The 26,694-nt window shown below is 35.7% G+C and overlaps 1 protein-coding gene and 1 long non-coding RNA gene across 10 annotated transcripts in view; one reads left to right on the top strand and one right to left on the bottom strand.

The window, feature by feature from the left end:
• Positions 1-26,694, bottom strand: part of grk3 (G protein-coupled receptor kinase 3) — a 146,470-nt gene that overhangs the window by 114,782 nt on the left and 4,994 nt on the right. For all 9 annotated transcript variants that reach the window (XR_015500516.1, XR_015500517.1, XR_015500518.1 and 6 more), the window contains 1 exon segment: positions 3,125-3,201. Coding sequence is in view for 2 of the 9 variants with exons in the window: in XM_087269696.1 (XP_087125822.1) it covers positions 3,125-3,201 (77 nt within the window). In the remaining 7 variants the exon portion in view is untranslated.
• LOC147842216 (uncharacterized) lies at positions 10,449-14,508 on the top strand. Its single transcript, XR_015501674.1, has 2 exons — positions 10,449-12,402; positions 12,706-14,508. It is a non-coding gene; the product is annotated as an uncharacterized LOC147842216 (long non-coding RNA).

Below are 26,694 nucleotides of genomic sequence, written 5' to 3'. Positions count from 1 at the left end.
TTAACAAACACTTAACTAATAAGCCATTTATAAAACTAAAGTAAGTAAAAAAAAATGTAAACATAAAACAGGAACACAGTGCCCTAATATGCGGTAAACTATTAGAAACTAAAGTGTCCAAAATCAGGGATCGAAATTGCGACGGTTTTGGTCGCATTTGCGCCCAAAATTTTATGCAACCTCAAAATATTTTGGGAGCATTTGTGCGAGTGCATAAAATTGTTGTTGTGCGGCCAGTTTTCACAGCAAAATGTTCACCACATGCGCAGATTTAGGAGGCATTCACGCATTAAGCATCTTTGCACCTAAAAACACCAAACGCAGGGCTCAGGAATGGTTTAAAACAGTTGACATGTCAACTTGACGACAGTTCCTTCCATTTTATGTCCCATTCCTCCTATGCAGTATTAAGTAACTCCGCAATGTTAGTTGAGGTAGACGGAAGCTTGTTGATGTTATCCAATGTAGTTTGCCTTGAATCAGGAGGTTTCGGTTGAGGTCACAGTGCCGCAAATTCATCTGCGTGGTGGCTTGTTAAGTGATAACGCAAGTTCGTGGTGTTTCTTGAACATTTTAAGATAGATTTGCAAAGCTTGCAAATGACATTTATTGTCTAATTCAGTACTCTGGTATAGTGTTAAAACCAAAGTGCAGCCACACGTCAGCTTTAAAAAGCTGGAGGTGCCTTTACATTTTCCACCATGCTCACCCTTGTTTACTTCTGATACCGTACTACTTAGCGTTTTGTTAGTAGCGAGTTAGCGACATCCACATGGTGCAGAGTAGGATGCTGTTTGGCACAACTTGCATCGATACTTCAGGTTGGACTATTGATACACTATTGTGAAAGAAATAATGGCGATAGTTAGATATATCAATCTTTTTGCACAGCCCTATATAATATATGCATATTTGATTATATATTTTTTTAAATATTCATTTTTATTAGTTCACAGTTTAAAATTTTTTAAAAAGACATATTTATATGCACAATATATGGGCTGGACAATATATCGTTTTAGCATCGGTATCTCAATGTGATCCTATGCAATAGTTACATGGCGAGTATATGCAACGTTGAGTCTGGATTATCTTAGATCATTTTGCTGTGTTTTTGAGGCCTGAGACTGTGTGTGGGTCTTTAAAGCATTCAGGTATAAGAAATTGTACAGTTTGTAACTTTGATGAATTAAAAACAAATAATTGTATAGAGTTGTTTTTCAAACGAAGACTATGAAAACTATTATTTTACATTTGACTACTAAATTGCTGTATACCTGAATACAGATCAAGTCCTCTGAAAGCAATAAAATGCTGTTTATTTAATTGGCATTTATTGAATTTATCTGTGATTGTAGATTGCTTGCTATATTTTATGCATATACCCTACAAAATCATCCCAAGCAAATCTAAAATGATAAATTGTTTCCAAATAGTTATTTAACACATCTAGTGAAATTGTATTCCTATCGCAATATATTTCAAAATAAAAAACATTGCAATGTTAGACTTTTCCAATATTGTGCAGCCCTAATATATACATATCTATATATACAGTTGAAGTCAGAATTATTCGCCCCCTTTGAATTTTTTTTCTTTTTTAAATATTTCCCAAATGATGTTTAACAAATTCAGGAAATTTTCACAGCATGTCTGATAATATTTTTTCTTCTGGAGAAAGTCTTATTTGTTTTATTTCGGCTAGAATAAAAGTAGTTTTTAATTTTTTAAAAACCCTTTTAGGGTCAATATTATTAGCCCCTTTGAGCTATATATTCTTTCTATAGTCTACAGAACAAACCATCATTATACAATAACTTGCTTAAATACCCTAACCTGCCTAGTCAACTGTGTTTTCAGTGGTGTAGTGTGGACAGAGGTATTTTCAGAAATGCTAGATGAAATGCTAATGTGGACGTGGATTGTTTACGTTCTAAAATGCCATTTTAAAACTAAAATGCATTAGTGTAAATGTATTAGCCTAAACCGAAAGAAAATGAAGCAATGAATGCATAAAAGTTGATACAAATCCCATTATATAATCTGTCAGCCTTGTGCATGTGTTTTTGTGCATGGAGACAATGTAAGTGAAATAAAGTTGATCACGAGAGAGAGAGAGAGAGAGAGAGAGAGGAAAGAAAGAAAAATCACAGAAGCAGATCCTCACTTGGGACTTCAGACACAGAAGTAAGTAAAAATTAAAGTTAATCAAAATCTGGGTCTGTCTGCCGCATTCCCATGGTGCCTCCACAGCTCACAGATTACTGCAAACGCCGTTCTCCAACAGTGGTGAACGTGAAGGGGAAACTTGGGTACTTGAGGTAAATTGGGCACATGCACTCATCAAACCGCAACAGCAGTACATTTGTACAACACACAGCCTGACAAAGAGTTGAACTGTTCAGGTGACTGAGAGAGAAGCAGATACAACAGCCAGCCATTACAAAGAACAAAGAGCGGTCTTTGACTAGACAGATAAGAAAAAAGGAAGAACAAGATCCTTATTTAACTTCATGCTGATTAAAATGTCCTCCTCAAGGGTCTAGACGCTTATTTGAAGAACTACTCTGTTTGAATCCTCAATGATGGCACATTAATAAAACCTAAATGAGGGATTTCTTTAACACTTTCAGGATGCATAGCTTGCAATTTGAAACAACCAATTAAGTCGTAAAGATATAGCACAATTAAAATTATAATTCCGTCATCGTTTCCTCATCCTACACTAGTTCCAAACCTGTCTGAGTTTCTGTCTTTCATGACATTGTTTTCCTATTATAATGGCTATTGGCAAAGTCCCTTTAAGGCAAGCCATTTCACTCGGTGGCCATCTTTCATACCTCTCTCAGGCAGTATGTTCAGGCATTCTGTCTGAATGGGGAAACACCACATTCTCCAAAACTGTTAGCCAACCTTATGATTACATTACATATTTATAATAACAAATACAATTCAGCAAAAACTGTCTTATAAGTTTTGTTTCTAAACAATCAAGTCAAACAAAATCTGCATATTTTTGGTTCGCCCGAGCTAATGCCAATGCGCACTCAAAATTTACAGGAATTTTACTGCCAAATGAATCTAGAATTTGTCATTTCGACAACCCGAGCAAAATGGAACTTACCGATCTTCTGGTTGAAGATTTTGTCAAACGCCAGTTCATCCCTTTCCTCCAGATACTTCTGCATGACACTTCGAATACTGCAGGGAAATAGGAAACAAACAAAGATACAACTTTAGTTCAAAACTTTACATAAAAACCCATTAACACACCAGCATTTGACGCCTTTGCATGGAGTGGTGTGGTTCGGTATAGTGCAGTACTGTATGCCAGTGTTTTCATAATACTGAAATTTGATACCAATCCGTATTGAAATTTTACAAAAGTCTATTTGCCGCTAACGTTTGAGCGCGTTCTTAAACAGCGCTGATTGGCCATTGTGTTCACGTGCTCAACAGAAATGACTGTAATTGGCTGTGAAGGTCATCAGTTCACCGAACTGAGTGTAAACACAGATACTGGGACACTGGAGCATTTTAGCGCCGTGAAGATCTGTCGATTCATCAGCGGATCACTCATATGTAGACCCACATGTAATTTGCGCACACAAGATTCTGCAGATTTCTGAAGATTTTTAGCCCATTATTAATTCTATTTATTTACTTGAGTAAATGTGTAAATATTAATTTATTCAGTTTTTATTCAGTAAATTTTTTTTTTAAACTTTTTATTTAATATATTACGGTTTTAGTTATGATACTCCGCTGGATACTCCCAAGATAATTCCACAGAAATCTGCAGATTTTTACCAAAATTCTCCGCAGAAATAGCAAAAAACGTCCGCAGATTCCGTCTGGTCCTGCTCATATGTCAGCTCATAAACAGACCAGCTGATGTTCGTGGCTTTAAAATGCTCCAGTGTCGCTGTATCCGTGTTTACACTCAATAAACAGCGGTGAATCCGGTGATTACACTGGATTCACGACCAAACGCAGTCATTTCTGGTGAGCAAAATTGCAAATCAGCACTGTTTAAGCACATGCTCAACAGCGCTCAAATGTAAGCGGGAAATGGACTTTTTTTTTATTTCAATACTGATTGGTATCAAATTCCAGAATCATGACAACCCTACCATATGCATTTATTTCCACTGTCAGAAGTATCAAAACTGTGTACTCTAACGTACCACTTTCGTAAGGGTGTCTAGAACAAAAGTGCGATACCAAAATAGCGGAGCTAGACTGCAGGATGCTGATTGGTTTACAGAGAATGAAGATAGAATCTGCTTTATGTCCTCTAATGTTGTTTTTGTATCGCAAAAGATGCTATACATCCTGTAGATAGATACACTATGTATATCCTGTATGGGTTTCTTTGAGTGTGAATGACGTCAATTGCAACTTTCTGGTAATTGTCAGGGATGTTATATCAACACCAAAACATAACCTGAAAATCTAATATAGCCTCTGTTTAACTTGATGAAAACATTTGGTATTCTGCCCTTCTGAAAACACCATTAGATCACAATACAGCATGCCATCTTTACTTTACATGTCATGTAAATTTAATTCAATAAATCATTAACAGCAGACATGCAGAAAACAGTTCAAGTCCAGTCTCTACTAAAAGAGCATCTTCCCTTGTATGTTCCCTTTATAGTGCATTGTTAGATAGATTTTACATTCAATTATCTGTAGCCCTGCCACGTTTGTTTTCTGACAGCAATCACTCGCTCCACATTATGATTGAGAGCTGAGTGACCTCTGAGTGACAGCATTTATTTTTCTTTTAAACCATTGCATGGGATTTCTTTGTTTTTAATTGAGGAAATAAGGGAGGGAAAGGGAGAAGGCAAAAGAAGGGGGAAATAAAAAGAAATATGAACACCGACACAGAAGATAGGTTAGATGCGGTATGTGTTGGGCATGCATGCTTTTTTCTCTCCCCATTGCATTACATCATCATTATTGTTAGTTATATAATATCATCATTGTCATGTTCATTAATATTGATATCACTGTTGCAGTCAATCATCACAGAACATTACATCCATCATCACAGCTATATTATTATTATAATGGCTGTGAATGCTAAATACTAAATAATTTAATACTTGAAATACTACCAATATTATTCTGATTGTCACTGCTGTTTATACAGATTGCTATACACACTGTGTTTACCTTATGTTGTGTTTTGCACTCCTAATATTATTAATAACAATAATAAATGCCAGCGTTGTATTCGTCTGATGAAGCACTTTTATTAATATAGGTCAACTATGCCTTAAAAAATAAAAAAGGTAGTGTATGCATGCTTGTTTTCTTCACACAATGATTAAAAGCCAACAGACTGATGAAAATGCATGTTATTTTCTCTCTACGTGATGTACAGGAGGACAAACGGTGAAAATGCTGTGCTGCACAACACTAAGCGGGACGGGTGCACACACACGACCTCCCCTGCTGCCCTTCCACCTCAATCCCGGCCTTAGTTTCTGTCTCTCCACAAGCACCTGCTCAATTCTCCGCCCGCCGCTTCCCAAAGGAGGCACTGCCGCTGCCCTGGGAGAGGGTGTTAATGAGCGGCAAGTTTGGGAGACTGAATCAATTAGCACCCCCTCCGAGGGCTCATTATCACCCATGCACAGCCCAACAGAGTCAGCGCAGGTCAGGAGAGATAGAGGTTCCCCAAACATGCTCCTGCAGTCCTAGACCAGACACTCCTGCTGAGACTGACCTGACACGTTACGGCCAATAGACGGCTGAAATCAGGACTGCTATTATGAACAAGGCTGTGTGTATACTGCATGTGTAGATGCAGGTGTGTTTTATTAGTGCTGGGCAAAGATTGATCACATCCGATATAAAAGTTTGTTTTGACATACTGTGTGCATTATACAGCTGAAGTCAGAATCATTCAACCCCCTTTGAATTTTTTCTTCTTTTTTAAATATTTCCCAAATGATGTTTAACAGAGCAAAGACATTTTTACAGTATGTCTCATAATATTTTTCTTCTGGAGAAAGTCTTATTTGCTTTATTTCGGCTAGAATAAAAGCAGTTTTAATTTTTAAACACAATTTTAAGGACAATATCATTAGCCCCTTTAAGCTTTTTTTTGTAAGCTTTTTTTTTTTTTGATAGTCTACAAAACAAACCATCACTATTCAATAACTTGCCTAATTACCCTAACCTGCCTAGCTACCCTAATTACCCTAGTTAAGCCTTTAAATGACACTTTAAGCTGTACAGCAAAGATAAAATAAATTTTTTAGAGTTGAGTTTTTAGAGATGAGTTATTAAAACTATTCTGTTTACAAATGAGCTGTAAAAATCTGCTCTCTGTATAGCAGAAATTAGAGAAAAAAATAAACAGGGAAGGTAATAATTTAGGGGGGCTAATAATTCTGACTTGAACTGTATATATCGATACATTTATTATGTATATGTGAGAGAAACAAATCAATTTTGTTATGTAGACATTTAAGTAAATATATTTTGTATCATATGAATACATATTTTATATCTAAACATATAGCACAAAAATATATTAGAAAGAATAACGTTCTCAAAAAAATGCATACATGTGTGTATTTAAAGACACATGATAAATATACACAGTACACACACACACACACACACACACACACACACACACACACACACACACATACATTATATATTTATATATATATATATATATATATTTATATATATATATATATACATATATATATATATATTAGGGATGTAACGGTATCAGAATTTCACGGTACGGTAATACCTCGGTATGAATGTCACGGTACGGTATTTATTGAATCATTTACAGGAAAAAACAAAACTTATGAAAATACTTCAAAAAAGTGCCAAAAGTGTCAATGACATACAAATTAGCCATCTATCTGTAAGCTTTGAAACAGGAACTTCAATTTTAATAACAAAAAATTATTAAACCATGTAAAAAAATAAAGTTTCAATTTAGTATTGTTGAAAACTCATCACATTCAACATTTAATCACACTCAGCCCATCTACCCAGATGAGAGCTCTGCTAGTCGGACTTCTCATCAAGCATCTCCCGCTGGATCTAATCTCACTATATTTATTAAACGGGATATTTCATTCATCTTGTTGTGTTTATCTAACGACATATTCCCTGACTTTGGGCATTGGAATCTATTACTTGTTCTCAGGTAACGTGTTTTGGCTGAGCGCAAGGATAAGTTAATGATTAATGTAACCACGTACATTCTGTATATTGACTGATCGCTTGCCTTTATTTCCTATAATGTATAAACTTATTGTATGTTATACTTTTATAATGGCCATTATCGATTCTTAAAACTGATACTCAGCAAAAGAGAGGCTGTGTTTCGTATTTTCACTGAAATTGAAAGGAGGCCGTTGTTATCGGCTCCGTCTTGTTATAAATATCCACACAGTGAAGATGACGCTCATGCAGCACGACGCCTCAACATGTCTGCTGTCTAAGTTGCTAATATTAAAATGAAAATAGGCAGTTCCTTAAATCATGTTTACATTTTATTGTTGAGAAAGTGAAACAACGAAGCCAGGGTGATGTGAATGAAGTTATAAAGTACACTGTTCCCTTTGAAGATTTACCCGTGTCCTCGGTATAATCTGCTTTTCCATATCAAACTGAGAAGAAGAGACTGCAGCCTTGATCAAACTTGCGAAGTCTGAACTTACACGGAGATAATGCAGGACTGAACTGTGCGTGTAAAGCAGGTCGCACACCAGAAGCGACGCTCGGCGGCGCGCCGCGCAGCGCCACGTATTTTAGAATTCTAATCATAGGTTTCTATCAGGATACACACACCGGCGCCGCAAGTCGGCGGCTGTCGGCGGCGCCCGGCGACGGCTCAGGACGCAGTTCATTTTTCAGCCGCGCCACAGAGCGCCATCTGATTAGTTTCATGTTAAATATCATTCGAATGTGCGCGTCTGGTGTGCGATATTTTAATCTGTCATGTACGCGCCGTGTCGCGGCGCCGAGCGGCGCTTCTGGTGTGCGACCTGCTTTAGAGTTTTCCAGCTCTTTTCATCCCCGCTTCTAGCAGCACACTCCATTTCCGCATTACTGGATCTGTAGCAACAACAGACCGCAAGGGATGATGGTCAAGCATGGGCTGATGGCAATTGTAGTTTTCGTTACCTCCCGTTCGCTTCATTCGCCTGAGCAAATTTTCTCAGAAGACCTATAGTTTTACCGAGTCATGCGACTTCGGTAATATCGAAAAAAATTAATATTGCGGTATGACGGTATTTACAATACCGTTACATCCCTAATATATATATGTATATATATATATATATATATATTGCAAAAACAACTTTTTTTGGTGCGATTAAAAAATGAATTTGCTGCAGTAGGTGAACTGCGAGAATCTTTTCTTCATTTAATAAATGATTTGCACTTCAGAAGACAATCCTGACACGCAGTGAAAGCGCAGTGGCGTTTGAAGGCGTGATACGCGGAGCACAGACGCTCTTGATTCTGGAGGTCATTAATAATATAACAAAACTAATACTGAAACGGTTAAGGCATTTTATAATGTCCAAAAACAAAATTTCAGATGGTTTACAATGTGCTCAGCCTGCTAGTTTATCCATTCACACACACATCTTTATCATCACATGATCTCTTATTACAAAATCACATGGCCTTTTTTAATGTGCATACTGGATTTGTTCGGAAAAAGTGTTTCTATCATAGTTTATGCGCATCTTTTCTTATAGAATTAAAAGTTTGACCTACTCACTTATGTGCATACGTTTTTATGCATATTTTCAAAATTTATGCACATCTTGACATTTTCATCAATCGTTGTTATGCGCATATCTAAAATGCGCATAAAAGAGATGGATGGAAACGTAGCTAATGGTTTCAAGTTCAGCTTTCTTCAAATAATCTACTTTTGTGTTAAACGTAATTTAAAAACAACAACAACAAAGGTTTTGAACCACTTGTGGATAAGTAAATAGTGAATACATTTTCCTTTTTAGGTGAACTACTCCTTTAATTCAATTAGAAAATAGTCATTAATTGTTAGTTCTGGATTACTAACAGTGCATTAACTAATAGTGAAAACCAGCAAACATGTGGCGACACTTCATATTAAAGTACCACTAAAGGTATAGTTCAGCCAAGAATGAAAACATACTCACTGTTTATTCATCCTCCATAGCAATAAACTGCAGAACAGAAAATAAATTACTCTGAAAAAAGCTGAAAACTTGTAACCATCTACACTAGGAAAACAAATCTATATGGATAATATGGAGGACATCGGTTTCCAGCTTTCTTCAAAACATCTTTGTGTGTAACAAAAGAAACTCAAACAGGTTTGGAACAAGTGAAGGATGACAGAATATCTTAATTAGATATTAAGACACTCGGTAACAGTGCAAATTGCTACTTAAAGTGGTACTAAGCTTGGAATTAATTGTATTAAAGCGTTAGTAAATGTTGAACTATGATTAATACATGCTGTTCGAGTAGTATTGTATGTTCATGTTAGTAAATACAAGTGACTTATATTAACTAATGGAACCTCACTCTAAAGTGTGACCTTTATATGTGGGCATTTAGATCTGTAAAGACATTATGTTGAAAAGTTCTGATTCATTTAAACGAATCAAAAAAAATTATCTGTACCAGCGAATCAATTGATGTCTCTTCAATGATTGGGCTTGATTTGCATTAGTGGAAATGTTAGTATGCTATTTTAAAATGAAAAAAGTTTGTTGTCAATAAGATTGATTTTTTTTGAAGAAATGAATGCTTTTATTCAGGGAGGAAGAATTTACATTTATCAAAACTGACATTGAAGGATGATGCAAATAAATGCTGTCCTTTTGAACTTTCTATTAATCAAAAAATCCTGGATAAAGGCTAAATAAGTCACAAACAGTCAAGCCGTTTCATTACAAGTAACAGTCACACTTTAAAATAAGGTTACATTAGTTATAGTTAATTTATTGACTCACTTGAACTAATAATGAACAATAATAGTACAGCACTTTACTAATGCATTATTAAAACCCAATGTTGTGCTTGTTAACAGTAATGCAGCTAGAGAGCAAAAACTAACAATGAGTGACTCCATTTACATTAACTAATGTTAACAAAGATGAATAAAAATAACAAATAAACAGTAATAAATGCATTGGTCATTATTTGTATGCATAATCTGACATTAACTAATGAAAGCTTATTGTAAAATGGAACAAAATACCACAACAATAAATGTTTTAGAGCTCAAAACATCTTACAATGACTTCTGAAGAAACAAGAAATCCTTAAAACTGTGGAGATATTAGGGGTGTGATGGATCACCGTGGATCAGTGATTCTTATGGATCACAACCCATGTGTCGGAACACAAATGGCCTGCAGATACATTTTTTTCACCTGTAGATTAATCCTAAATTCGTAATGATAGCAGAGAGATCGCCTCTAGCGTCATTCAGATCACATGTATAAAAGCATTAACGGGTCACGAAACACCAGAACACATGTGTTTGAGCTGTTGACAGTGGTATATGTGTCCCACACTGCTAAAAACACAATTAGGACACCTATATTTCACTAAAAAGTGTAAATTGGTTGTTTTTGCATTATTTCAAGCAAATTCGTACTTCCGGTTTGAAATGAATTTTTGAAGCTGCGTCACGGTCATGACATAATAGCGTGTATTCCAGCGTGCAGACTGGACGTCTGTGCCAGAGTGTGTCTTATTACGTCTTACAGTGTGATGCATTAATGCATGAGTAAAGCTTGGTTCAAACCAATCAGCGCACTCTATTGTGCAACTTCATTAATATTCATTACTGTCACAGTGTTTAGACACAGAGACGCCACGTTGTGTTGACAAAACAAGCGTGAAGTGTTGCTTTTATAGTTTGCTGCAGTTCAGTTTTGTTTTCATTTTCTCTCTGTGAGAGCTCAGCTGGAGTCACGTGTGGATTGACAGTGTACGCGACGCTCGACAACAATAACTTACGTGTCTAAGGAGGATTATTGTTTAACTGAGAGCTGTTCTCATCTGCAAACGCTGAGATCCGGATTCGCTCCTCTTAATAAAGACGCGGCTCTAGTTGCTGGTGATTGTCCTGTCTCTACAGATTTGGTAAGTGAGCGACCAGTGCTCTTTGTTTATTCAGTTTGTTCGTATCGAACAAAGTTAACTATTGCACGAGTGTAAACATGTTAGCACCACAACCAAACTTTAACCTCGTGTAGGGTTTTCACCGCATTTAGTGACGGGAATAACACACGCGGCTTTCTGACACTACCTGCCGTGTGCATCTAAGTTTCCGGGAAATGCTGAGTTTTTTTTCTCTCATTCGCCGTGCGGTATCAAACATTGCATGAAAAATACACGCTTAGAGCAGTTCCTCCAATCAAATATCACTTTTGTCGCGAGGGGCATGAATGAATTCCCTGAATGAAAGAGCCAAACTGCAGTTAAAGTCCAACATTTAATCATTTGGCAAATAATTCGACTACAGATGTCCATGTAAACACAGTCACTTTCTCCCGTGTTTGTGTGTGTATTTTGACTCTGAAACTCAGCGCGCCCAAATAGACACTCCCACACCATCCCTCTTTTCTTCCTCCGACACTCCCCCCTAAACAAAGCTGGACACGCCCACTTTTCTGACTTTTTCCCAAAGTAGAGGTGTGAAAACACCCTGCTGAAACGAGGGGCTTTCATGGCCCTTTAAGGCTTTCCTGTAAAATATAATGAGGACGGAAGAATTTGTGGTGGGTTATTGGTTTACTTAGGTTATTAAAGGTGTTTTCTGTAGCTACTTGTTAAGCCTGCATTAATGCATTCAGTGTAAGCTGCACGATTAATCATCAAAAGATCGAGATCTCAACTAGGCATGGGATGATAACCGTTTTCAAGGTATGCCGTGGTTTGGAAAAGTCAAGGTTTTCAAATTGCCAAAATTTTCTGTAATACCGTACAGTGTAAGATTTTTTTATGTACTTTTTTTGTTTGTTTTTTAGGACAAAAGTATCTCCAGCAGAAAAAATATCCAAAGATTCATGTCTGATTCATTTTCATTACATATCCTGACATGTTTACTGCTCCAAAATATTTGAAATCTTTCAAAAAATAAAATATATTGTTTTCAAAGGGGGAAAAATAGTTGTTTTTGTTTCTTTTTAACTCATTTCAGAGCAGTAATCGCAAAACCGTGATACCTTAAAACTGTGATATTTTTATCCAACTTATCATACCATCAGAATCATATACCGACCCATGCCTAATCTCAGCACCCACGCAACATCAATTATAAATGATAGTGATTTGCATGTTCCTTAATCCTACAACAGGAATGCCCAAACTCCGTCGTGGAGAGCCGATGTCCTGCAAAGATTAGTTCCAACCCTGAGAACACCTGGGCTAGCTAATCAAGCTCTTTGGTTTCTAGAAAAGTCCTTGCAGGAGTGTTGAGGCAAGTTGGAGCTAAAATCTGCAGGACACCGGCCCTCCAGGATCAAGTTTGGTATTAATTGCATTTGAAATCAACAGTTATCAAACTAACAAGCAAAAAAATATATATGCATGCGTGAGGAAAATATGTCCCAACGAAATCCCGTTATCTCAAGAAAGCGTTATTATATGCATACATCATGTTAATAGCAATACCGGTCTTTTCATGAGTAGCGATGTTAGTTTACTCAGTGTAAGTCTGTTTGCAATGGTGTATGTAGTGTTAAATTTGACATATAGCTGAAAATTGCATGGCGGACAGCATCTGGCGATTGTATGAAGGATTAAAAAGAAGCTCTCGTGCTAGATGTGGCAAACAGTTACCTGAAAACTCCACCCCACAGACTTTTCATAGCGGACTTGAAGCCAACGGAAGTCTTTTATCCACTTTTGGAAAAGTGTGGATTGTGGATTAACATTCAGCACATGATCACTAGTAAGATGTGTCATTATTTGTAACTTTAGATGCCATGGTGTCTAAAACAAAATCTGTCAGTGTTATCTTCACTCTCATCTTCAGCGCTTTACAGTTTTTTGCGGTAGTAGCTCTCTCTGTCATCCCAAGCCAGAAGGCATTGACTGAGTGATTGACAGCTGATATTTCAGTGCTAGAGCAGTGGTGCGCCAATAAGAAGAGCGCGAAGGCGGGGCAAGCATTACGGACTTGGCTTTGTTTACTGCAGCAAGTTGACATGACAACTGTTTTAAACCATTCCTGAGCGCTGCGTTTCACGTTTCAAGTGCAGACAAACAGCTTAGAGATGCATTCTGCGTGAATGTCTCCCGAATCCGCGCATGTGATGAACATTTTGCAGTAAAAACTGGTCGCACACAACAATTTTATGCACTCGCACACATGCTCCCAAATATATTTTAAGGTCGCACAGATTAAACTTTGGTCGCATATGCGACCAAAATGGTCGCAATTTCGAGCCCTGTCCCTGTCCTAAGAGATTCTGTCATTAGTCTTTTGAGTGAGTTATGAAGTTACAAACAGTCAAATAACACAGCAGTACTGGGAGAACAGTTTACAGTTTAGATAAAACCACTGATGTTTATGGTAAAGATTAACATCACCATCATACGCATTTAACTTGACATTTAAAATGAAAGTTGTAGGCAGCAACTACATTATTTGATCAATAGGTGGCCGCCAAAGATATGCCACTGAATAATTCTTCAGAAATTACCATCACTTCAATCTCAATATGGTTCAGAGAGCAAGGAATGTGTTTAATTACCACTCAGTATTTTATTTACACTGTGAAATTAATGTGTTGTGGTTTTTCTTTCCCTCACTTGTACTGCCTCTCTGATTGAGAATTGTCAATAAAAAGAGTTAAACTAAAAAAATAAATAAATAAAAAATAAATAAAAAAAGAAATGACCATCAGGCAAAGAAACATGAAGTTTTATGAGAAGAACTGAATCATTTATTGAAGAGGAGGCTAACAATAAGTATGGGTTGTACAAATGATAATGTATGATTTATACATTTAGCGTTATCAGCAACAATAGAAGTAACAGTGAATTTCACACAGTAGTGAACATTTTAGTTTATTTTTATTTGTAATAAAATAACAGATTATCAGTTCTTTTTGCTAAAACTAAGTGTCCTGCAGTGCTGTTTCTGCAACAAATGGAAAGCAAATTACATTTTTGACTGATCGGAAAAATAGTCCGATACATGACCAGGGTTCAACACTAAGGATTATTTCTACTGGTCCGATCGGGCAAGTGGTTCAGATTTTTATTTGCCCTGCCAAAATTTTCACTAACTCCACCAAAAAAAAAGAGGAAGTTAATAGCTATGTTTTAGCCGCATATTTTACATAATGTGTCAAAAATAAATATGATGTATTTGATGATAATAAATATGTGTCTGCGAATCTAGAATTTCAATACTTAAAAAATTGTTAATAAAAGAGTTATGCAAACAAAAAGAGCAGTATAGAAAATGTGGAGGTATTTTATTGCGGTTCGAAATTACTTAACAAAAGGTGGGTGACTTGTCAAACTGACAGCAAACTTTGCAAAACATCACTTAATTTTTTTTTGTTATTACGATGTTCACACGTAAATGTCTGCTTCCAAGACGTTAGAAACAGACATTTTCTTTTAGCCTTATAATTTGATGTTGCTGCCATGTTGCTGTTTGATTGTTCGCTGTACTGGTTGATACCAGGTTACTGAAAAAAATAGCATGCTTAAAACATCAAATCAGAGAAGAGGAACCAGAAAGCAATATGGTGTTTACAACATCACAGAGAAGGTAATGTTTAAAGACTTAAAAGCACAAAATTAAAATGCACGCAATTGACAAATAGTCGCAGACAAATTAAATGTTAGTGACAAGTCAGCACTGTCCCAATCGGGCCAGTAATGATCCTTTTTACTGTCCCAATCGTCTCTCACTCTGGCCCTGGGCAACCGGGCAGTCCTTATTGTTGAGCCCGAATGACTAAAAAAAATTACGTGATCTTGATCTGAACCATGAGATCTGTGATCCATTACACCACTAGGAGATATGAGGCTGTGAAAACTCAGCTTTACATCACAGCAGTAAACTATATTGTGAAATATATTGCAAATGCACAAACGTTGAGCTAAAGAGACTTTTAAAAACATAAGACACATGTGCATTGAACAGCACTGCACTTGGGTAAACACTGCTGTTAATTAGCATGGATTTGTAATATTTGTGTATTTAAAACCAAATAAGTTAGCTTTACTTCATTAAAAACCCACCTTCAACAGTTTCCTGGTGCATATATACTGCTTCATGAGATCAATATAGGCTAAAAACACCATTTTAGCGCCCTGCCCTATTAAACGAGCTCACACATTACCGTAAAAAGCAAAAGCTGCTATCTGGAGTGCTTCTAAACCGCACAGTCGAGTGGCTGAAACCTCAAACCTGCGATGAGCCCTTTTAAGACATAAACAAACTTCTCATTTATTAATGACTACATGTTCTACTCACACAGCGCATTCATATTTTATCGCCTGGCCTACATTATAACGACACATTAACTGGCCTTTTAGCATCTCCAAAGTGGTGAGCAGCTCAAAACCACCGACTAATGGGTGCAATTTAAAACACAAAATTCGACCGCAACATCCGCGACCCCTCGGTGCCCGTCTCTTTCTTCATTCAGACACACATTCATCTCTTTCTCTGTCAGTCTCAGTCAGGCATGGGTTCCGTCCCACGGTTCGACGTCTATGTGACTCAAACAATCTCCAGTCTCTTCGCTGTCAAACAATCCCGGCAGCTCCTCAAACACTTCCAGTCATGCTGTCAAAATCTCACCTCTCTGCCAGCGGGCCGGCGACCGGCTCCAGGAGAATGTAGCAGAGCTGCGCTATCTCTCTCCGCCGGCACAGGACAAAGTTCCTTCTATTTATTAACAAACGCCTTTATTGTACCGTCAGCTTACGCACACTGGATCATTACAGCTGCCAATATGGGCTACTGATACTGGAAGTGCTGGAAATCTTTAGGGGTTTCATGATACGATCCCAATTCTGGGAGTCACGATTAGATTCCACAATGAATTGTGACTTGTATGTTGATTTGATTTTCCACATTTTCCCTTCAGTTTAGTCCCATTATTCATCAGGGGTCGCCACAGCAGAATGAACCACCAACTTATCCAGGATATGTTTTATACAGCAGATGCCCTTCCAGCTGCAACCCAGTATTGGGAATAGGGTTGTAACAATATACCGGTATGACGGTTTACCACGATTTGAACGTGTACGATTATCATACCATGAACAATTGCATATCAACGGTTTTAACCCTTAAAGACCGAGACAGCCGCCCGCGGCTAAAAATAAGTATTGCTCTTAAATGTTTTATAACTTTTGATCCGCTGATCCGATTCATACAATTCAAAGATTGGCATAAAGAAGAGAATCTCAGCTTTCCATTGATTCAGAGGCTCCGGAATCAGTGCGGTTACGTCATCAACATTTGACAACGCTGATTTGACAAAGAAACGCTCGTCACTGTGTCTCCGGACAAATCAGACATGATACATTGATGCATTGTCCCTCCTCCATGCCCAGATTGGTTCAAACTCGCTATATCACAACCAATAAGCATAGGTTTCGCTTTTGTTTGTGGACCAATCTTTTTGAACAACACTGAATGAGAGATAGGCATACATTTATGCGCGGCTAAATAAAACGCAAAAAAAAAAAGTTTTGCATGAAATAATTCTCATACTAAGTACTTTTGCATGCACAGCAGCACAGAAACATGACAAAACAGTGACACAGCAAAGACGAACTGCTGCTCTTGCTGTTTTCAAAAGACGCAAATGAAGGTGCAGCTGTTTGTCTGCATTGCAGACAACCATATCCAAATCCATGCTGGCACATAGAACCTAAGGATGTTCCATATTGAATCTAGTTTCGTTATGTAACTATTTATAGTATAGTAAATATTTATATCTATTTTTTTACTGAGGATTTGCACCATGTTTATTTAGACTTTGACACATTATTTATTATTTTCTTATTTTTATTTGTTCATTGTAAGTGGTGTTGTTTATAGTAACTAAAAATATATTATTTGGAAAAAGTCAAATTTGCTTCACTGTTCTATTATTTTGTAACATTTGTAACATACCGTATACCGCAAAACCGTCAAACCGTGGTATTGTTTTAGACGATTATCATACCGTGAAAAATTCATACCGTTACAACCCTAATTGGGAAACACCCACACTCATACACTACGGAAAATTTAGTTAATCAATTCCCCTAAAGCACATGTGTTTGGACTGTGGGGGAAACCGGAGCACCCAGGGGAAACCCAAGCCAACACAGGGAGAACATGCAAACTCCACACAGAAACGCAAACTGACCCAGCCGGGACTTGAACTAGTGACCTTCTTGCTGGGAGGTGACAATGCTAACCACTGAGCCACCATTCTGTCCCATATTCAGCCGTGTCAAACTTTAAATAAAGCAAACAAATGGGTCAGAACACATAATTTGTGGAGTCATTAGAAAGATTATAATATAATACAGTGAAATTGTATCCACAGTAATCCAAAAAGCACTGTTTATTTCATTTGTGTTCATCTATGCTTATAATTCGCTCATAATTTATGCAGATGCACTCGAAATCACCCTAATCAAGTTACAATTATGAATTTCATCTGGAGAGATTGTATTAATCTCTCAACATACAGTGCACAGTACAGCGCCATAGGAAATGAATACTAAATGAATACCATTTCTCAGAGAATAGACAATACAGGCTGTTAAATCAAAAGTTTCATTAAACAGTTATATTCATTGAAGAATGGGGTCACCTAACATCTTTAGAAATAGAAGCATAATGCATTTAAATTTATTTAAAAAACACACTACATAATTTCAAATAAATGTGATACCTTTTTAAGGTTCTGCTGATTCCTCTTTATTTATCTTCGTTTCCCTAATACAGTGGTTCTCAAACTTTTTTCATCAAGTACCACCTCAGAAAAGAATCGTCTCTCCTAATATAATGAGCAGTATTGAAATACAGTAGCGTAGTAGGCCCAATGAAGCAGCTACAGCACTGCACAGTTCAAAAAACAGGCAGATTAATTCCTACATTAAAAATATTTATTATTGTCAGCCACTTTTAACTTTATCAATAGTTGAACATTAACACTGTACTATGCCTAAATGTAAAAACTAACAAACAAACAACAATAAACATCAACGTTTAAATCAAAATATGCTTTCAAAAGATAAAATGAAAGGTGACTGTTCTTAAAAAGTAAAAAACTCCTGGACTTAAAAGTACTTACATATAGTAGCCAATTTATTAATACTTCGAAATGTTGCCTGGACCACAAAAATATAGACTGTATGTCATCATATTCCCATAAAAATGATTTTTGATCAACTTTGAAATATACATAGCATGTACATATGACATATTTGATTCCTCCGCGCACCACAGTTTGAGAACCACTGTCCTAATATATTCATTGAGATGTACACATTTTCGCACTGTGATCTTTAATTCTTTTGTTAGATCAGTTTCAGTTCTGACTTTAGTACTGACTAATCTAATGTAGGGCTGCTGCACAATATTGGAAAAATCTGACATTGTGATCTTTTATTTTTCTGCTATAAATATTGCGACATGAATATGGTTTCAGAAGACTGTTTGAATAGCTCTATTTTACAGTTTACTGGGGAGTCTAACTGTATTTGTGTACAGAAATTAAATAATCACAATCCAAAAAAAAAGCTTTTTTTAATTTTTTATTTGTTGTCTTGTTTTTAGTCCAAATATTAAAAAACAAATTGTAGATTTCACCGGCAGAAGAAATAAGTGCAAATTAAGAGATTTTGCTGGTATTAAGAAAATGATCTGCAAGTGAGGTACATGAAATTATCTTGTTTTTGCTATGAAATGTAGATATTTGTCTAGAAACAAGACAAAAATTCTAAGTAAGAAATGTTTCATAAGTATATTCTTGGATATCGCAAATATGGAACTGTCTGTGGCAAGGATGCATGGCGCCTCTACAAAAACTATTAGTTCACAAATATGTGCAATAACTAAGATATAAGATATGCTATTGTGATTTTTTTTCTTTGCATTTTATTTAACCTGTGTAAAAGTCCAATGTGCCTTTGTTAAAAGTGTTCTTATAAGAAGTTAAATGCAGAGGTTAATTTATTTATTTACGTATTTATTTATTTATTCTACGTCTTTTTAACTACTATTATTATTATTCTTACTCTTTTTGTTTTGTTTTTTTGCTCTGATTTATTTCCTTTTTTGAAAATTATTTATTGTTTTCGCCAGGGGTGGGTGGCATGTATGTATGCAAGATTATTTTCATCTGTTCAATAAAAATTTGATCACAAAAAAAGAAATGTTGCATAAGTCATATAAAGTCCATATAAATACAGTGATTAAATACAATTCTGTAGCTCCTGGTCAACTATAATTCAGACTGGACATTGCATATTTTTGCAATATTGATGCTGAAACAATTGTGCAGGCCTAATCTAATATATATGCACAAACATTTTACTGTATAGAAAGCACTCATTTAAAAGAGAGATCTGTAAACGGTGTAGTCATTTAAGCACTGTAGTTTACTGCAGAAAAACTAAATATCGCTATGTCAGTTTTTTCTATCATCTAAAAAAACTGCTTCCGCAAAACAACCAACAAGCAAGTTTGACATTAAACAGCTTGGCGTGTTAGTCAGAAGGTGCAGCAGGGAGTGGCGCGAGGTTTATAGCGGCCGTAATAATGCTAATGATGGCGACACTGATGTCAACGGCTAATGCTTTCACTGGATCTGTGGTAATGCCGCCCTGCTGTGGACTACAGTAATCCCTCAGAGCAAACAGAGCCACTAAAGCAGACTAATCACAATGAGGAGCGGATGTATGGCTTACCACTTTGTCGGACGGAAAAGCCAACCCCTGTTATCATTTCAGCATCGTACCGAGCATTACCACATCATCATCCGGGGAGGCTAAATAGCCCACCGGCACACGCATCATCTGAGCCCGCGGAGAGAGAGGGAGACGTTTATATTAGCCTTGGCGTGGGAAGGGAGATGATTAACCGTAAATGAATCTCACCGTGAGTTTACGCTGCCTGTGTTCTGCTGCAGAACACTTTAAACGCTTGCCTGATGCTTTCGCTGAATCCTGTAGTGTTTACATGACAGGCAAATCACTACGACAGAGCACTAGAAGGGTCAAAACATGCAAGGCATTCAGCTTTAGGTTAGTCTTCTTTTATATTAGATTATCTCCAATAGAATTGATGCACAAAATTATAGAAAACAGACAAATCATACAGTCGGATGGTCATGAGATTGGACCATGATTTTCAGAAGATGTCCTGTAATATCTTAGTATAGCAATAGTTCGCAATTTACTTTTTTAAAAACCCTATTTATATCTAGAAACTAGTGTTGTCAGTTGGCCTGTCACAATAATCAATATATGAACTGATCGCACAACACATGGACATGAGCTCAATCATTTTTAGTGACGCAATATATATCGCCCACACATACAAAACAATTCTAGCTGAAGGTGAACGTCTATCTCTATTGGAGGTGTCAGTGTCAGTATAGTTCAAAACACTGTAGTATTTACTATGAATGACTATAGTATATTTTCATGTGGTTGTCTAACAACTAAAAATAGATCTTGCAGCAGATATCACAGCCTTTGTTACTCTTTTGTCTTCGCACTTTTGTGGTACTGTTTATTATCATTTATTTAGGATGTGCATTTTCACATTGTGACTCCACTGCCTCATTATCAACTGTTAAAATGACAATATTTCAATGAAATATTCTTCAGAATGAAATATGATGTGTTCTTTGGAAGAGTGTACTTGCATTGTGATGATATTATATTGTCATTCTGGTGTTATATAATGATGAGTGGCATAAAATGGTCCTAAAATGACAACAATATTGTTTATCACATTATATTTTGGAGCAATACATCACACAACAAAAAAATAGATATCATGACAGGCCTAGTTGTCAGAAGTATCGAGTTTAGTACCAATATGTAGTGTCAATACTTCTGACAACATTACTAGAAACATTTGATGACATAATAAAAGACCATATTTAGAGATCACACTAAATTAACTGTCATTTCAAACTATTCACACTTTGCCAACTATCCTGTAAACACGAAAGCTTTACCCATTTAACAGCAAGATTTCACTAAAAACTGAATAAAATTGAATCAATACAGTAAAGGCTCCTACACACTGGGACGCTTTTCGTTTGCGTTTATCGTCAGCGTTTTACAAGACGTTTTTCCGTAATCAAACCCAAGCGATTTTCACTGGCGTCAAGCAGACGAGCATGCAAAATCACTCTGACGTTAGATGGCGCTACACAACTTTAAGCTTCTGACACCCGCTTATAACACAAAATAAGAGGAGAGGAAGTTCACGAGTATTGTGATAATATTTCTTACTATATAACATTTCCTTAGAAAAATGCTGTTTTTAGTTTCTATATTTTAAAATCATTTAATGAATTAAAATAAGCAGGTCAAATATATATTTCAGATCTAATTAAATCTAATTTAGGGTGCTTTCACACCTGTGAATCGATTCAGTTGTTCTGAAACAGAGATTAAAATTGTTACATTGTTGCTCTTTGCTCTTGGAGCGGTTCGCTTTCACACTGCAAAGTTTCTAATCAGACCAAAAGAGCTAAAACAAGTCACGTGCGAGTAAACTCTCCCTACATTGGAGTGTCAGGGTTTATTTTGTAGCGTCCCGCTGTCAGGAGAGGTGGTGGTTTGGTGGTGATTGACAGGGTGCACGACGTGTCTGAGGAGAGACGCGGTGGGGTGGGGTGAGAAGGGTGCACGACGATGCCTATTTGAGGACCGGGAGGGAGACGCGAGATTACCGGGAGATCATCACTCGTTTGCGGGCATCCGGAGACTCGCGAAACTTCCCGCCATACTCATAATTCTCTCTTCATATAGCCGTAAGCCTATTACATATCCATAAAACACTGTAATATAACCGCGCTCGGATCGGAGCGCTTTCTCACTGCAATCGAACCGCTCCAGGGTTCGTTTCAATCGAGCCGAGACCACCTCACTTAAGCGATCTTGGAGCGATTACTTTGGCGCGGAACAGAGTGCGATTGCCCTGTTTACATATGCCAAATGAACCGCGCTAACTGGGCAAACGAGACTCGTTCCGAAACAAAAGTGTAGGTGTGAAAGCACCCTTAGACTAAAAAAACTTTTATTATTAACTTTTGTTTATTTTCAGCTTGTGGTTCACCTTCTAGCCAATTGCAGAACAGCAACTTCTAGGAAGGTGGGGCTAAAGATAGTAAGGCCCCATCTGATTGGTCAAATTTAAACAACCAAAGCATAACGGTAATCAATCAGGCATGTCTGCAATATATATATATTATTTCATGATGATAATGATAATTTAGTGATATACTGTGCAGCCCTAAAATACTAAAATTAGAATTAACATTTTGCCAAACATATTAATAACAATAAAGCATTATTTCATCCATATTTGTATTCAGTTTGTTTACATTGTTAAAATATCTGATCAATATCATATGTACACAGATGCTATCTGAAATACAAATTAGACTATTTTATATACATTTGATACAATTACATCCATTTAATTTGAAGACACCAAAATGGGACATCTTTGACCCAAAATCGGGCCAACTGAAAAGGCCAGCGTTACCAATTAAGCACTTAAACGCACTAAAGATAATCTTGGATCAAGGTTTTAGACTTGTCACGCCAACAAAAAATTCCTAAAGGCTTAAACTCTATCTACAAGCTGGAAAACTAGTCACGATGGTGACACAAAGGTAATCCATTCAACCCTCCATTCATCAACAACTAAAAAGTGCAACAAAAATATTACTCAATTTATGTTTTAGAGTGGTGCTTTCTACAGATACTTGCATTGAAAATTAGCTTTGACTTGTATTTATCTTTAAAGTAGACACACACCTTGTGTTATTGATAATAATGACATTATTAGTTGGGTTGTGCAATTAATCAATGATTCAATGATTATAAATATACAGTATTCAAGATAAAATGATCATTGTCAAGCTGAAATGGTTCTTGCAATCAATTACATGCAGTGTAACTTTAGATAGTTTAATCACATTCAATCATTTTGAGGAATGTTTTGTTTGTTTGTCAGTAATTTGAGTTACCCTAGGACTCTTCTGTGGTATTAAGAATTGTAAAGTTTCACTGGTCTCTATTCCACTGAACACAGATATATATACATACATACATATATATACATACATACATATATATATATATATATATATATATATATATATATATATATATATATACATATATATATATATATATATATACATATATATATATATATATATATATATATATATATATATATATATATATATATATATATATATGTATGTATATATATATATATATACATTTAAAGCCATGTTAGATGTCAAGGCAACAATATTTTCAGAAACAAAAATTATTTATTTATATATACCACTATTTAAGTCAATCACTTATATAAAGCTTTTTGGTCATAAGGTCCACTCCACTCCATAATCATGCTACGTTATTGTGATTACAACATGAAACAAAAACAATTGTGATTTTGAATTTTACTGAGCAGCTCTGTGTTTTAGGAAGTCAAAACCATTTGAATATGATAATTCTATAGGGTAATATGACCACTTTGAATAAAGAAACTCTAAAGCATATAAAACAAGCTGAATATATCATAAGCAGAATATTAAAGGCTATTTCTGGAGACTCAAGAATCAAAAAAGCTAGGTGTCTCCAGGTTTTATGAGTGTAAATGACTTTAAGACCATTTTTTTTTACTTAAGGGAAATAAAATTGAAGGGAAAACAAATAATTATTATAGGGCTGCACAATATATGGTTTCAGAATCAATATCGTAATGTATTCATTCACAATAGTCACATACCACAATTTGTAATGCTGAGTTTGTATTACATTTTACCATTTGCTTGTGTTTCTGATGATTTTAAAGCCATTTAATGTTATTAATGATAAATGAAAATAAAATAATATAAATAAAAGCATTAATAATGATTAATTTTATGAAATTATTTGTATTTTTATTCTTTATGATGTACCTGAATACGAACACTGTTCATTTCAATTGTATCTTTTTCGTGATTGTATTAATCTACGCTTGAAGATTAGATCTATTATATCTTTGGCATGATTCACTCACATATAGGATCATCATAATCAATCTAACATTATTAACTCTTCCTAAACTGAAATATTAAATTTTACTCAATCGCAATATATATCACAGAATAACAAAATATCGCAATGTTAGATTTTTCCAATATCATGCAGCCCCTACATCGATATATTAAGAGCTATGTTTGATGTCTAGGGAGCACATGAGAAGTGGTATTTATAGCAACATATCAAAGTAAAAACTGATCTGACTGAATTTAATACATTTTACATAAAATATATTAAGGTTTGAACACCTGAATGTGTAAATAGCTTTTACCTTCTCATCATCAGACTCTTGAATTTAAGATCTGCTGCTCTGATTTAAGACCTTTTAGAGACATCCTGTTTATAGTATTAAAATGACAGCATTCTCTGAGCTTCTCCACCTAAATAATGGCTTAAAAACCTATATTTCCAAGAACTGGAAGTATTGCTACATACTGACTTTAGACAAGTCTAATCTGTTTACCTGACAACAAAACCTGCAGCTTCCAGAGATCACTAATCACCTTTGAGTGTTATATAAACTTTAAAACATTCCACATATTCCAGTTCCACGAACAGGCAAGCTATATCGAGACACGCTTTTGTGTAAACTCTACAATAAAACCTTTGTGTTGAACCACAGGCTATATACATCGCAAACTGACAGTAGAGTCGCCATGGTGATCCCGCGAGATGAGCCAACTATGAAATCTGAAATATGATTTCCTTTTGCATTGACCTCGCTTTCTTACCAAAAGAAGGTGTAGAGAACATTTACAGTGTTACAGTCTCCCGATGGGGCAGTAAATGGCCAAATAACTGCATAAACAGTGAAGGCATGGACGGTTTATCACTTTTACGGTTGCCATAAAAAATACAATATACACAAGGGACTCCTCACGTGATTTATCTGAGAGATCAGGTACTATCAAACCCAACAAAGGACATAATTAACTTTTTTTTTTTTGGTGTCTTTTTATGTTGAATATGGACTTCGAGCTGTATTTGTTTTCTGATTGGCAAGTATTGAACACCTAGATAATGTGAAATGGCTTCTGTAAATGAACTGATTCAATTAATGACATTTTACACAACGATCATTCAGGTATTCAGCTGAGTTTTAGGTCTTTTCTTTGATGAACTGATTGATAAAATTACTTATTTATTGGTTAATTAAGTAGTGCTGCGCAATATATGATGATATACAGTTGAAGTAAGAATTATTAGCCCCCCTGAATTATTATCACCCTTTTATTTTTTCCCCAATTTCTGTTTAATGGAGGGAAGATTGTTTCAGCACATTTCTAAGCATTAAAGTTTTAAAAACTTATTTCTAATAACTGCTTTATTTTATCTTTGCCATGATGACAGTAAATAATATTTTACTTGATATTTTTCAAGACACTTCTGTACAGCTTAAAGTATATTTTCAAGGCTTAACTAGGTTAATTAGGCAGGTTAGGGTAATTAGGCAAGTTATTGTATAACGATGGTTTGTTCTGTAGATTATCGGAAAAAAAATTGCTTAAAGGGGCTAATAATTTTGTCCCAAAAATGTTTTTTTAAAAAATTAATAACTGCTCTTATTCTAGCCGAAATAAAACAAATAAGACTTTCTCCAGAAGTAAAAATATTATCAGACATACTGTGAAAATTTCCTTGCTCTGGTAAAAATCATTTGGGAAATATTTAAAAAAGAAAAAAAAAATCCTAAGGGGGCTAATAATTCCGCCTTTAACTGTATATCGTATGGACAAATTACATTATGGTAATTAGGGCTGAACGATGTTGAAAAAACTCTGACATTACGATATTTTGTTTGTGACATTTAGTTACAGCTCTATTTGGAAAGATTTCATTAATTTAGATCATCTGGGATGATCAAGTCTTTTTCTATGCAGTGCATCTGCATGAATTATAATAAACTACAAGCAAAATGAAAAATAAACAGTGGTTTATGGTTTTCCGAGGAGTCTAACAGTATTTATGTACATAAATTAAACAATCAAATGTAAAAAAAACATGGTCATAATTGTATCAAATTGAATAATATCTTAATCTTTTATTCTTTAATACATAATCTAATCCCGCGATGTGACTATTGCAGATAAGGCATGGGCCGGCATAAGATTCTGACAGTATGATAACCTTGGATAAAAATATCACACATACACCTTATCACAAATCTTACACATACATACCTTAGGAACGGTATTACAGAAAATGTTGGCGGTTTTAAAGGTGTAGTAGGTGATTATCTTCAGAAGCATTTGTTGTTGTGCTGGTTGAAAGTCTCTTCACAGTCTAATAGTACTGATTACAGTAAATGATCTAAATGTATTTATATGTATTTTTATATTTTGGGTAAGGCAT

The sequence above is a fragment of the Danio rerio genome, chromosome 10 (assembly GCF_052040795.2).
Source record: "Danio rerio strain M-AB ecotype USA chromosome 10, GRCz13ab, whole genome shotgun sequence".
In the NCBI taxonomy this organism is placed as follows: Eukaryota; Metazoa; Chordata; class Actinopteri; order Cypriniformes; family Danionidae; genus Danio; species Danio rerio.
This window is presented reverse-complemented; position numbering and strand designations above follow the sequence as displayed.